This window comes from Quercus robur, chromosome 8, assembly GCF_932294415.1.
Source record: "Quercus robur chromosome 8, dhQueRobu3.1, whole genome shotgun sequence".
Taxonomy (NCBI): domain Eukaryota; kingdom Viridiplantae; phylum Streptophyta; class Magnoliopsida; order Fagales; family Fagaceae; genus Quercus; species Quercus robur.
The window spans coordinates 50,004,357-50,018,683 of NC_065541.1; the positions used below are offsets into that span (position 1 = coordinate 50,004,357).

The 14,327-nt window shown below is 35.1% G+C and overlaps 1 protein-coding gene across 1 annotated transcript; it reads right to left on the reverse strand.

The window, feature by feature from the left end:
• Positions 1 to 9,819: 9,819 nt before the first annotated feature.
• On the reverse strand, positions 9,820 to 12,687 carry LOC126696855 (caffeic acid 3-O-methyltransferase-like). The gene is made up of 4 exons (XM_050393583.1): positions 12,260 to 12,687; positions 10,743 to 11,053; positions 10,398 to 10,462; positions 9,820 to 10,118 (listed from the first exon to the last, which is right to left on the reverse strand). Exons 1-4 carry the CDS (start codon positions 12,685 to 12,687, stop codon positions 9,822 to 9,824), a joined length of 1,101 nt encoding a protein of 366 aa, XP_050249540.1. The 3' UTR covers positions 9,820 to 9,821.
• Between the last annotated feature and the right edge of the window lie 1,640 nt (positions 12,688 to 14,327).

A 14,327-nucleotide genomic window follows, 5' to 3' on the forward strand; every position in this document is an offset into this window, starting at 1 on the left:
ACTGTAGTATTATCTGTTATGAGTCTATTAGGCACAAAAGCACTTTGTGAGTTAGATATTACATTGGGTAATATTTGTTTATTTGGTTCATTAAAACCTTTGATATTATTCTTGATACAACATTACCCAAACTAATAGGGCGATACTCTGTAATATATTCTGGTTGCTTTTTTTTTGGGAATAAGAACAATATGTGCGTAATTCATTTTTCTTAAGTATCTTTCTAAGTGTAACACAGATAATACAGCAGCAGTAACATCATGCCCAACATTATGCCAGAATTTTTGAAAGAAGAAATGTGACATACCATCGGGTCCTGGTGCTTTGGATGGGTGCATCTGGAAAAGAGCATTCTTTACTTCTTCCTCCGAATATGCTTGGGTCAAGGATTGGGCCATTTCATCCGTCACCTTCCGGTCCATTGCTTCTATCACCTCCTCCACATCCATGGAATTGGCGGATGTGTATAATTGCTTGTAGTACTCTTATGCTATTTTGGCTATTTGATCCTCTTTGGTTTGCCATACTCCAAACCTATCATACACCCCCTCAATGTTATTCTTCCTTTTTCTTTGGCTTGCCCTTTGGTGGAAGAATTTCGTATTTTTATCTCCCACCGGTAACCATATGGAGTGCGATCTTTGTCTCCAAAATACTTCCTCATGGTGTAGGAGTTCATTGATCTCTTTTTTAACCTCATGTATCCTCTCTATATTTGGTCCATACCCCGACTCCATCAATTCTCCTTATCTTGCATCCAACTGGTTTCTGGCATTGCTAAAGGTGACTCGGCTCCATGCTATAAGGTTCATTCTGCATCTCTTTATTTTCTTAAAAAGGCAATACATGGGGCTGCCTTGGGGCTGTGTTTGATTCCAAGAATCCCGAATTATTTTCTCACAATCCGTATGTGTTACCCATTTCTCTTCAAACCGTTGGATTTTGTGTCTATGTTTCTTGGGTTGGGTGGGTGGATCCATGTCCATCAGAATAGGATCATGGTCCGAGTAGGATGTGGGAATGTGTCTCACTTTGGTTCTTGGGAACATCTCTCTCCACTCCGATGTTGCAACCGCCCTGTCTAGTCTTTCTTCAACAAAAGCTCCTCCCCCTCTACTGTTTCTCCATGTAAAGCGATAGCCATTGAACCCCAAATCAACTAGCCCACAGTGAAGGAGTGTTTGTCAAAATTTCATCATTGCTCCCATAGGTCTAAGGTTGCCACCATTCTTTTCATCAGAGGACAATATTTCATTGAAGTCCCCTAAACATACCCACGAGAGAGATGCTCTAGCATGTAGATGTCTCATAAGTCTCCATGTTTCACATTTCCTTTCTTCCTCCGGGTGCCCGTATATCCCTGTTAGTCTCCACATTGAACCATTTGTGTGAACTCTCCCATCTATATGGTTGGGTGAGTAAGTCTGTGTTTCTATGGTCACATCTTCTTCTTTCCAAAGTAATGCTAATCCTCCCTTATGGCTCTCACATGACACAGCAAGCATAGCAGAGAATCCCAATTCAGATTTAATTGGCTCCATCTCATGGACATTCAACTTTGTTTCCATGAGAAACAAAATTGTGGGAACTTGTTTCCTCACCACTTCAGTAAGGACTTCAACTGCATGGCGGTTCCCAAGCCCCTGGCAGTTCCAACTTAATGCGATCATTGTGATCGGCGGGGCTGAGCATCAGCCTCCACAGTTGATAAATCTATTTATATGTTGTTGTCTCCAAGTTTGATTCACTTCACTTCTTCCTTCCCATGATTAGTGCCTTCATTCTGTCTCTTCTTCCCTACTGTGGATAAGCTTGGTAGTGGGGGTCTGGTTTTGTCTATGGCTGAGGGGTGGGTGGATTTCTTTTTTGTGTTTTTTGTTTTTGGTTCTTTGGGTGGGTCACGTGGGAGTGTGTTTAGGGTTTGGGATTGTGTTTGTGTGGCGTCGTACCTGATCGGGACTGAGAATAACTCAAGTCCATGATTCTTGGTGATCATTAGTGTGGGCTATGTATTCGGTGTAACTGTTTGTGTCATGCTAGGAAAGTCCAGCTGTGATGCTTTTGCTGATATGTTATGGGTCTTTAATGTGTCAGTTTCAGGTTTTTGTGGACGTGTAACTGTCGTGGACGTAACTGGGCTGTTATGGATTTTCTGAGGCATTGAATGCTTCTCCGCAAATATCGGGTTTGCCTTATCTAGCTTTTGACTCGTCGATTTTTCCGATTCAAGCCTCTTGGTTTCTGCCGGAGTTGGCGTATCCGTGGTCTGAGGTTGCACTTGTGAAGTGGTTCGGTTTCGGCGTGTCTAAGACTGTCCGCCACCTGCTTCCATTGTACGGACCCTAGTTTCGACCTTAAGCCACTCGCCATACGGCTTTTCTCCATTCACCGAGTTCACAGGTATCTCACATTCTTTTTGGTCATGCCCAATGCAGCCACAATTGAAGCACCAGCCCACAAGCCGCTCATATCGAAAGGCCACTCTGGTTGTCCCCCTTCCGGGCTGATCACCGGACCTCCTCGCCTGAGTGGTTTGTTCAACGGGACTTCCACACGTATCCGTAAGAATCTGGATTGGTCCGACTTGAATGCTTTACAATCCACCTCCACCAACTCTCCTATGCTCCTACCAATATCGTTGCCTGCCTCCTCATTAATCAAGTCAAAAGGCAGCCCCCACACTTGAATCCAGAATGGTTGTTTCAGAAACGTCACGGACCTGAATGACATTCTTTTTTCCCATTGTCGAAAAGCCAAAAGATGATTATCAAAACACCATGGCCCATTATTCCAAACCCACATCAGTTGGCTTTCCAACGAGAACTTAAATTGAAGCAGTCCCTCCCCTACGTCAATGATCTTTAAGTCGTCGCCAAGTTTCCACATAGACCGCAACAAGCTTTTGGCAGCTCTTAAGTTAATTGGCTTCTTCGTGAGGAATCTTCCTATGAGGCTTAGGGAGAATTCCTCTAATATTTTATCTCTTTGTACTGATCGGATTGCCATAGCCTCATCTTCATCCGTTGTAAGCTTTATATGCTGTATGCGTTCAAGGACTTTAGACTCCATGATGTTACTTTTAGCGAAGCTAGTATGGCTTACTTCACTAATACGACTGGACAAGAACCACAACTTCCCACGTTAGTTAAGAAGCAAGAAAACTAGAGGAAAGAATGCTCACAGTAGGTGAGAAGTATCGCTCCCACGTAGAGGAGAAACAACAAACTTTCTTATATCCTTTATGCATCATAAATTTCAATGAGGTTGATGGCATGCTAAGCATGGCTATAGTTTTATACTTGTGATTACATTAATGTACTTACATAATTGTATTATAAGAGTTCCAATTAAAACAAAGTAGAGATTAATTATAGTAAACTGTTTCTCCTCTATGTGATATAAAATCAACTAAAACGTAATCGATCATAATGCATCATGAAAAGGTGTAGCTGAAATTCTGTGCACTTCAAACAACTTATGAGAAGTTGTCCAATACATAGCAAATAGATTAATGACACAAACACATGCAGTGCCAAACAACCAGTGCACCATTCCAAGGCTCTCCAAATCAAAATCAAAACAAAAGAAACACCCAAAAGACAAAAATCCTCAGCACCAAATCTCAACAGAAAACCAGGAAATTAAATAGACCCACTTCCCAAATCCCATTGATTTCACCTGAATTCTCAGAAATTGGAAAGAGAAATTGTTATAGATCATGAAGTTTAGGGACAAAAGCTAACATAAAATGCAAACCCAAGAATACATTGTTAAGTTATAGTAACTCAGTTATCACAAACCCACAACTTAATCCACAAGTTTATTTTTTCCATATCTATTACATAATAGAAGTAAAATTATTAGGACATATGATATGCAATACTTCTTCTTCTTATTCTGGGAGCTGCCTGTGTTGTTGTTAGAAGTCTGCTTGGAGGTTCTTTTCTTTTGTAAGATTATTTTGCATAGTAAGGGGAGAATACATTTTCAAATTGATTGTTCATTGTGCATAAATATTTAAAATTCTGATAAGGGTAACGAAAAAACATTATGAAAAAGAAAGGTTATGATGAAGCAATTAATAATGAGTTTTTGTCTTCTTACCAATTGTGTATTTCCAAAGATGTCATCTATTATGTTGTCATCAGTTACATCCTTCAAGCTTGTAAGTAATTTAATATCTGAAGTACTGATAGGATCGTTTGTAATAGTTTGGTTACGGCTGACCGGCGTTTCTAATTGTTTCATCTGAATGTTGTCAGCAACATCTCCTGAGTGTTTGTTAGACTTAAATTTAAAGACACTTGTGACAGTGTAAACTTCCCATCCCTCTTTGACATTGTAATCATCAACTTTTATTTGGAATGTATAAGATTTTCCAAGCAAATTTTGAATTTCTTGAGTTACTTTATTTGGCTCTTGATTCTACACAATATGATGTAAAGACCAAAAATTGTTAATACAATAAAAACATTAGGTTTAAGCATAAAATTGGAAGAGGTTAAGAATTTAGATTAGATACTTTTGCAGAAAATTCCATAGCAGTTTTTTGAATTATTTTTTCTGCATCTTTATCAAAAAGAACAAAAGAAACTATAGTAGTATGATCCTTCACTTGGATTTGTACTTTGTAACTGAATATAATAATGAGAGGAGTTAGAAAGTGTAATAAGGTTGTTTGTACATTTATAATCAAAGCAATTATCATTTGGTTTTCCTATGCAGTCATTTTAACAGTTATATAGTATAAGCAATGAAGAATTTGATCACCTAGGCATAGGGAACTAAGATTCAAATTTGCAAGTATCACACCAAAACATATTATTTTGTTGTTTTACTTTTTGTTTGCAAAGTTGACATGAGATATAATTCCACCCAAATTCTGTTTCTATGTTTACAATATCAGCATAATAGGTAAAAAGCCTTTCTTGCAAAATCAGTCCCGTAGTTAGTTCTAATTGAATAATAAAGATTTAGATTTGAAATAGTTCAAGATAAAGAAAACCTTGACTCCTTCCACCCATTACAATGCTTTAATTTCTGCCAATGATAACGTAGTTTGCAATATCAGTTCTGATTTAGATTTTGGTTTTTTGTTACGTGCTGGAATATATCGAACAACATTATCGTATTCATCCTCAACAACTTTATACCTGAACAAAGCAAGAGATCAATTTTTTTAAACATCCATTGATAATCCATCATAGAGTAAAGTAAATGTTTATGAACCTGTCAATAAGCTCAGAAACCTCTGTAATGTCCAAGTTGATGTAAACTTTACTTGCACGTATGTTGTTAAATTCAGTTTGCCTTAGAAAAAAAAACCATAAAACATGTTGAAGAATTTGTTACACACACACACACACACACACACACACATATATATATATAAAATGCTATATATACATCTGACATACACCCAAAAGAAGGTTACCCTTCCAAACCCTATCAACATCTAGCATATGTATCCAATGCCCATCAGACAAGAGAGAAAAACTGGAGTTTTGAGGGACTATTGTGGGATATAGAAATTTGATAGGGTAATAATGCCATGTGTCATACCTGAGGCCGAGGAGGCCAATGCAGTTCCGAGGGGACCATACGCTCAAACGGTATGGCCAGAGAGGTGAGTTGTGGCCATTTCAATGGCACAATACCAGAGGAGTCCACACTGTAGAGGAAGAGCTTCCGAGAGGGGGTTAGCCTTGACGTGACTGAAGGGATGGTAGCTGCCACCACATTTAATACACCCCACTAAACCCCCTAGTCGCATTTATGTGGAGAAGACCCCTGAACAGTGCTGTCTTGGTTGCCACAACTCACAAAAGATTTGGGAGGGCTTCTGATGGGATAAGTACTCGAGTAGTGTCCTACACGATCAACAAGTGGAAGGCCAAGATCAGTTGAAAGAGGCTATATAATGAAAAAGATGCTCCTGAAAGAAAGGGTGAATGGATGATCTCCAAGAGAGAAATACTGTAGAAAATCGTTCTTGAAATCAAACTAATATAAATATCTGTCCTTGGATCTTTGCCGAGGACTAAGACTCTTCATTATTCCTTGTCTTTTTCTTCTTCTTCAATTGTGCTAGGTTATTTGATTCAAGTTCCCACCTCTACAAATTCATTTTATTACGTCAACTCATTTTTGGCACTTACAAATATATATATATATATATATATATATATATATATATAGAGAGAGAGAGAGAGAGAGAGAGAGAGAGAGAGATTTGTATATGGTGTTTATCTTTGATGTTTTGGGGTACTGATAGATTCTTGTCGCCAATTTAGTTGGATTTGGAAAATTTTGAATTTGATTTGATTTTTTTTTTTTGAAATTGTTTTTTTTTTTTTTTTCATTGTGGAAATTGTAGAAAATTGGTATAGAAATGGTAGAAATTGGTTGAATTTTTTAAAATAATTTTTGGAAATTGTTGATGGATATATGCTTTTCATTAAAAGAATTTCTTAATTTCTTTTGTATAAAAATATTTAATTAAAAAAGAAGAAGAATTACCTCTATTCTTTTTACTTTGAAATATATATATATATATATATATATTAAAAAAATAACGTTATATTTATGTCACCAAAAGCCACTTTATATAATTGGGTCTGGTTAATGTATGCCCTTAGGGCATATATTAACAAATTCGTTGTTGGAAAAATTTTATCGGGAATTGAAAAAGCTGTCAAAACTTTTTCAATTCTCGATAAAAAATTTTCCAAAAATAGTATACTATTGTGTGCCCTTAAGGCACACGTTAGTAAAATCCTATATAATTTTACATATCTATTTTAAGTTTTTTTTTATTTTTTTTTATTTTTAACAACATATCATATGTCTCATTATTTATTTTAATTGAAGCCAAAACCAAACCTGCCACTACAACCCAAACCCACCCCCGACCTAGCAACAATCCACACCAACTAAGTAACGACCATCAACATCGACAACTCACCCCAGCCATGGAAACTATCAAAATCACTGCCACCAAAACCCAAAACCAATCAGAGTTGCTACCATCAACATTAAACTCACCAATATTATCTCTGACAACCCACACTCTAGCCACGATGACCACTACAACAACCAAATATGAAAGGTGGGGCCTAAAAAAAAGGAGGAAACGAAAGGCCGAGGGACGAGGGATGAGGGAGAGTGCAAGAACAATGACAATGAAAACAAAAACATGGGAGATTTTATCAAAAAGGCATTGTACTATAATGTATTATTTGCTTGTAGAGTATCAAACACTACCTTATTCATTAGACCAAAAATTATTTTTTATTTTTTGTAAAACTTTAGTTGAAAATGATAGCAAATAAAATAAATTTAGAGGATTAAGATGAAGTACGTGAGAGATTTTATTATTTAATTTGGGTTAATATATGCTAAAAAAAAAAGTAAAAAACATTCAACCCAATGTGAATTTGTGTACATGGGAGTGCACTTAATAATGAACCAATTGATATTATCCAAAGAAGAAGATGAGAGAAAAAAAAGTTTGGTAAATGTAATATTTCCTTTTAAATATCATGCACAGTAGCTGTAGGGACAAATGCCCAGAATAATATGTTGGGCCTTGGACTTTTGTCCGAGGATGCTGAATTGTTCGAGGAGGGGCAAATAGTTGTCAGGAATTCCTAGTTAAAGTCTCATAAGTGAGGAACGAATGAAAGATGGTTCGAGGAAGAGATCCTCCTTGGATATGATGAATGCAGCTCAAGTATGTATTCCAGCAACTAGGATAACCCTCCAAGAAGCTCCAGTGATAGGAACATGTCTCATGAACGTGCGAGAAGGAAGGAAACTCAAAAATATCTAAGAGAAAGCTGCTACCACTGCATTAAATGCACTACAACTATTTTTATGGTCGCATTTATGTGGAGAAGACCTCTGAACAGTGCTGTTCTGGCGAACGCAACTCATAGAAAGCCAAAGGGGGTGTCTGATGGGACAAGTACTCAAGTAAAGGCTCAGATGATCAACAAGTGTAGGATTAAGATGGTCCAAAAAGGGTTATATAACGTGAGAGACCCTCCACGAGGAAGAAGAAGAAAAAGAAGAGAAAAACACCATCAAAAACTGGGAAACAGATCTGTAACAAAGCTTTAAGAGCAAATATTTAAGAATCAGTGTCCTCGGACTAATCCGAGAACGTTATTCCTTAATAAACTTCTGTTATCTTTCTCTCTTTGGCATCAAAATCTATTTTTCTATTATCTGATTCACTAAAGCCCAGTTCTTCAACCCATTATTTACAAATTTATTGTTTTGGGCTATTTTGGGCTTAAGTTCATATACCTGTTGAGCTAGAAGTCTAAACCAAGTCCTTACAGTAGCTATTAATGGAGTTTTATATACTTTTTTTTTTTTTTTTTTTTTTTATACCAAAAGACACCTATAATTTATTAGTGAGTTTCAGTTAGTTCAACTAGGAAAATCACTTATTCTTGAATAAGAGAGTAAGAGTTCAAAAATTAATCAGGGTTTAAATTTCCCAACATTCTCTATGTAATATGGAATTTCTTTTATCAGTTTCTACTTGTTTAAAATTCTTAATTGGTTTGGTCAAAAAAAAAAAAAAAAATTCTTAATTGGTTAATTAATAAAGTTGTATGTTAAAATATTTATTAATATTATTGGCATTTCTTTATGTTTCCAAAAAGTTCAGAATTTAAGGTTCAAATTTCTCTCCTCAACATATTGAATTATATATATAAACAAATAATGTTGCAATGGCCAGTTGATGTCTTGAGATCATGAGGAATCTTCGCAATCTCAATTAAATCCTAAACGAGCGTGTATCAAGATGTAAATTACCTATTATATTTTGTATGACAGTAAAGCACTTGTTTTATAATTACTTTATGTTACTAATTATATTATTTAATTTTTTTTGAATCATTTATATGTTTCTTTTTGTGAAGTCAATTAATCATATGTTTCATGCTTATGTTTTGAACGTCTTGTTTGCCTAAGCTAAAAGCTTAGCTCTATGCCTCTATCACCTTAATTGGGGAGCAGGGTTTAAATTTTAAACACATCCATTAGAATTACCACAAGGAACTAATTGAATTATAAAACTCTTAATTAAAGGATTGGTTTTCATGCCTTTACTAGACTTGCTTTCATTATGTTAATAGAGCCAAAATGCAATACGGTAGAGGCCAAGAGTAAGACAGCTAACGTGGTAGACCAGGAAAGACTGCTATTCCCATGAAAGCAATAAGGATGCATGTCTTGCTTACCGTTGATTAAAAAACCCCTCAATTTTCTATAGTGTTGTGATCAAGCTTAGAGCCGTCACCAGGTATAGTATAAGAGTAACGTCCAGGAATTATTGGCAATTAGTGAGGGTGGTGGTGGTGATGGTGGTGGCGACAGTAAAAATGATGATAATGATAGTGGTGATGATAGTGGCGATGACGACAACAGTAATTATGATGGTAGTGGTAGTAGATATATGGGATGATATTGGCAACAATAGTGGTGATGGTAACATATATTAACTATGTAACGAATCTTGATAATGGTATGAGAATGGTTTTATTGATAGAATTCAAATAATGACACAATTCTCCTTAAAATTTAAACTTGGGATTTTAATGCTTAAAAATACGGAGATCAAGGTTTCACATACTCATTGAAATAACTCTTTTATTAACCCAAACAAAGGAAATCAACATTAGAAATTTTCAAATTACAGCTTTGAATAAATCTCACACCAAAATCCCTTGTTTGGACACAACATAAAAGTTCATAAAAAGAAAGAGGGCATCTCTAAATAGTAAATATTACATGAAGCAAGTCGTTTACTTGAAAAACTCCATAACCCACAGATCACAGACAGAACATTCAAATTTGATGCCACTAAATCCAGCCATGGTTGCCAAGGCCATGATTTCTTCTTGGGTCCTTTCCTTTCCTCCAGTGTGTTGAGTCATCATTAACATATCCAATTGATAGGTGCTCTTCATAGCAGTGCTAATATTGGGCATAGTTGGAATAACTGCCTCTACAACAATAACCTTTCCATCATTTGGGATAGCATTGTAGCAATTTTTTAACAGCTTCAAGCAGTATTCGTCACTCCAATCATGAAGTATCGTCTGAAAAATCATCCAATTATGGCATCATTTTTCTTGAAAAATTATACCATGTATTATTTATTTAGTATAAATTATATATATATATATATATATATCATTTCTACCTAATAAATAACCGGTTTCTTATAATATTTTGCGCCATTACCAAATCAATTGGATGGGGAATAATTGAGACAATCAAATAAGAAGAAAAGCATTTCCTATGGAACACAAATCAGTTTGTAATGTATTTGGATTTATGTCAAGGGTAACATAATGCCTTTTAGATATGAAACTAACCTTCATAAAAATGACATGTCCTTCAGGAACGTTCTCAAACATATCTCCTTCTACATGTTCCACACCTGTAACATAAATTAAAACCTTATCTACATATATTACGTATAAATACACCTTAGGCTATTAAGGTTTTCAAACTTATGATCCAAAATTATTATTCCTCAAAAACATTAAAACATTTGATCAAATTTTAACTTTTAACTTATTCTTCTTCTTCTTCTTCATATATATATATATATATATATTTTTTTTTTTGAGGGGGGGGGGGGGGGAGAATCAATCATGTTTTAACTTGGTGAAAGAAGACGACACCTGAAAAATAAAAATTATGAACTGAAATAATACCAGGATAAGGTCGAGCATGTTGTATAACATGAGGCAAGTCGAAATTAATGCCCTTGATATTGGGGTATCTAGTAGTGATTAAGTTACTGGTAACTCCTAGACCACCACCAACATCGACTAGTTGCCTGAGTTGCTCAAAACCTTTGTAAGACTCAAGGATCTTCTTGATGACAATAGTAGTGTGGTTGAACATTGCTACGTTAAACAGCTTATTAAATCTGGGGTCCAAGTCTGTATACTTGAAGAAATGCGTGCCATAAGTCCTATTGAATGGAATTCCTCCCTCAAGAATTGCATCGTTCAGTTGGGACCTATAAAGAGCTTTGGTTAGATACCATATCTTTCATTTATCTAGATTCAAGAGCACTACACAATTACAATAGCATATTTAATTTTTGAAAATTAGATTGGGGAACTGAGTATGCTTTTGAGGTGGTACTGGACCACATAAGCGGAACTACCAAATCTTATAAGATGGTTTCATGAGATCATTCTCTCTCTACGTAGAACCCATACGCATAGAACATACACATATTATGAAAGCGACATCTTATAAGATATATTTTTTCTCTCGATAAATGCCCATATGATATATCTATCTCCATTTTGTGAAATTTAATTTTGATTTTGAATTTCTTCATTTACACTAATAAAAAATAATTAATTTTCTTTACTATTAAAAGAAAAATGATTAACTTTCAAGAAAAGTCAAAGTTGCAAATCTTCTGTATTGACTCGGCTTTCCCATACAACTAAACAAAACTTTGTTTTGCTTTTGCCCATCAATTATTTGACCCAATTTTTTCTGATACCAAGTTTTGTTGATATCAAATGTAATTATTTGACCCAAATTAAGCAAGAAACGAAGTTATTAAAAAGGGCATAAAGCCTATCATAATAAAAATAGTAAAATATAGGGGCAATTACATATATGCATATAGCAGATAGTAGACTTTGACCTTAATTTCAAATTTAATTCAATGTTTAATTATATTAACCACCATTTTTATAGTTTAAAAGTGCTATATTAATGTTTTGAGAATTTTGTAATTTCACTAGTTGGCACCTCCTGGTATTTTAAATAAAAACATTTAGGATTCAAATAATCTCTACCCTAATTATCAAATAATAATAATAATAATAATAAAATAAAAAAGTTATGGTACAAAAAAAAAATATGATTTAGATTTTCTCTTACTTCACACATTCGTAATCAATTACCAAAGGTAATAAGCAAAAATAAATCAAACAATCAATGAAGACCAAGTAAAGGGAAAATATTCTCAAAAAAAAAAAAAAAGTAATTTTATAACTACAAATTATTTTATAACATTTTTACAAAATATTGACATGGTCAATTCTTATTAGTTTTCATATGGACTTATCGTTAATATCATTTTTTCACTTACTAATAACTATTCATTATATAAAAAAAAATATTGTAAAATAGTTTATAATTATAGTATTTTTCAAATTCAAAATAAGAAAGGAAAAAAAAATAATAATAAAAAACGAACCAGCTTTTTATAAAGACTTGGTCTTGAGCCAAGGCCGTGTAGGGACCCAATGACACGCCATCTTCATTAGTCACGAAGTACTCAGACACAGGAGTAAGACCGTAGAGCCTCTGGAAAGACCCAAAGTCCTCATCAGCAACCACGGTGCAACCAAGCACAGAGTGGCTGACCAGCAGCTTGAGAATGCGGTCCAGCATCATGGCTGCGTCGGGGTTCTTGGTGGGCATCTGAGCTACAATCTGCGAGGGAGAGAGCTTGGCTCCAGGACCCGCTTTGGTTAAGATATCAAAAACCCCAAGCTCAATGGCCGAGTGCAAGACCATGGGCAGCACAATGGAGGTCGAGAGCTGCATGGCACAGGAGAAACTCTTTTCTTCTCTTTGATCATTATCAAGATTTCTTGGATTGGATTCTTTTAGAAAGGCCATAATATTAGGACTAAAAGTGAACTGATCGAACTCTTATTTGTTTTCTTCACGTACTAGATATAAGATATTTAATTGAATGGTTGATTTATATAGGCATTCAAGAATGGGAAAAACTTATTGGGTTGTGTTAACGGGTACCGCAAGGTTCTCTTTAACTATAATATTTTTTACTCTTTTTTTTTTTGACAAAATTTTTGTTTTATTTATTTACTTTTTTGTTTTTGTTTTTTTGGGTAGTTTATGTCATTTTTTTTTTTTAGTTTTATAGGTACTATTTGGTGTTTTTTTTTTTTACTATTTTTGACAAATTTCTGTCCTTTTATGTACTTAACAAGCACCAAGTGGTGCTTGTTAACATTTTTCATACAGTTTACCGGGGAAAAAAAAAAACATTTTCCATGCATACATGGTTTTTGTTGGGTGCACGTGACACCCTTGGATTCCAGCATACACATTTGTCAAAGCCCATTTTATGTACTTAACAAGCACCGCTTGGTGTTTGTTAACATTTTCCATACAAACACCAAGCGGTGCTTGTTAACATTTTCCATATAGTTTACCGAAATATATATATATTTTCCATACATGCATGGTTTTTGTTGGGTGCATGTGACACCCTTGGATTCCAGCACACACATTTGTCAAAACTCATTTATGAGCTTGTTCCAAAAGTTTTCAAAATTTGCTCTTTCATTTAAAATAAGTCTTGTACCACATAAAATGACTCAACAAATGCCACAACTTGTCTATGTGGCAAGTTGTGGTTGGTGGAGAGGTGTCCCCACATGGATCTACCACCACCCCTCCACCAACCACAACTTACCACATGGGCAAGTTGTGGCATTTGTTGTGCCACTTTATGTGGCATAGGACTTATTTTTTCATTTATTGAGAAATAACCAAAGCTTGGGAGAGGTCTGACTTCTCTTAATGAGAAGTGATGCAAGGCGTGTGGGACCCGCTGAAGTAAAAGAATAGAAGAAAAAAAAAGAAAAGAAAAAGAAACTAAGGCCATTCGGCCTTGTGGGAAGCTAAAGCAAATAGAGAGCCATTTTGGCCATGAGTTCCAGAGTGAGCAAAAAACATAGAAAAGAGAGATTTTCAACTTGAGAGGTGCAGTCCGAAAAGATAGAGAGAAACATAGTGAGAGTGTGAGAGAGTGAAAAAGAAAAATGAGACATTTTTCTTTGCTCAAGCTACACACAAGGAAGAAAAATTGGTGGAGTTCTCTTGGAGTTTTTGAGTGCTACAACTATGGAGAATTGGAGTATTTAGAGGAAGATTTTGCTACTGGCATTGTGGTGAGATTGTATTTTACTCCTTGAGATTTAATTTATTGTGTATCCAATTTATTGTGGACTCAAGTTTAGCATAAACTTGATAGTTGTAATTTCTATTTCATAGTGGATATTTTTTAGAGCTGCTCCATGGTTTTTCCCTCTACACCAAAGGGTTTTCCATGTAATATTTGCTGTTCTTGTGTGGTTGTGTTTATGTGGTGTTTGCTGGAATTTTTTTGTTTCCATAATATTGCTATTGCTTGGTAGATATATATATATATATATATATATATTTTTTTTTTTAATTTACACATAGACATAGAGGGGATTTGGGATTTTTTGCTAATAGTTTTCAAATTA

Bases quoted from the DNA above. Each gene is read 5' to 3' on its own strand.
- LOC126696855 (XM_050393583.1), bottom strand. From the start codon at position 12,687: ATGGCCTTTCTAAAAGAATCCAATCCAAGAAATCTTGATAATGATCAA. The intron at 11,054-12,259 runs GTTCGTTTTTTA...AGCTCTTTATAG, and splicing joins CAAGTCTTTATAAAAAGCTG to GTCCCAACTGAACGATGCAA. The intron at 10,463-10,742 runs GTATTATTTCAG...TTTATGTTACAG, and splicing joins ACATGCTCGACCTTATCCTG to GTGTGGAACATGTAGAAGGA.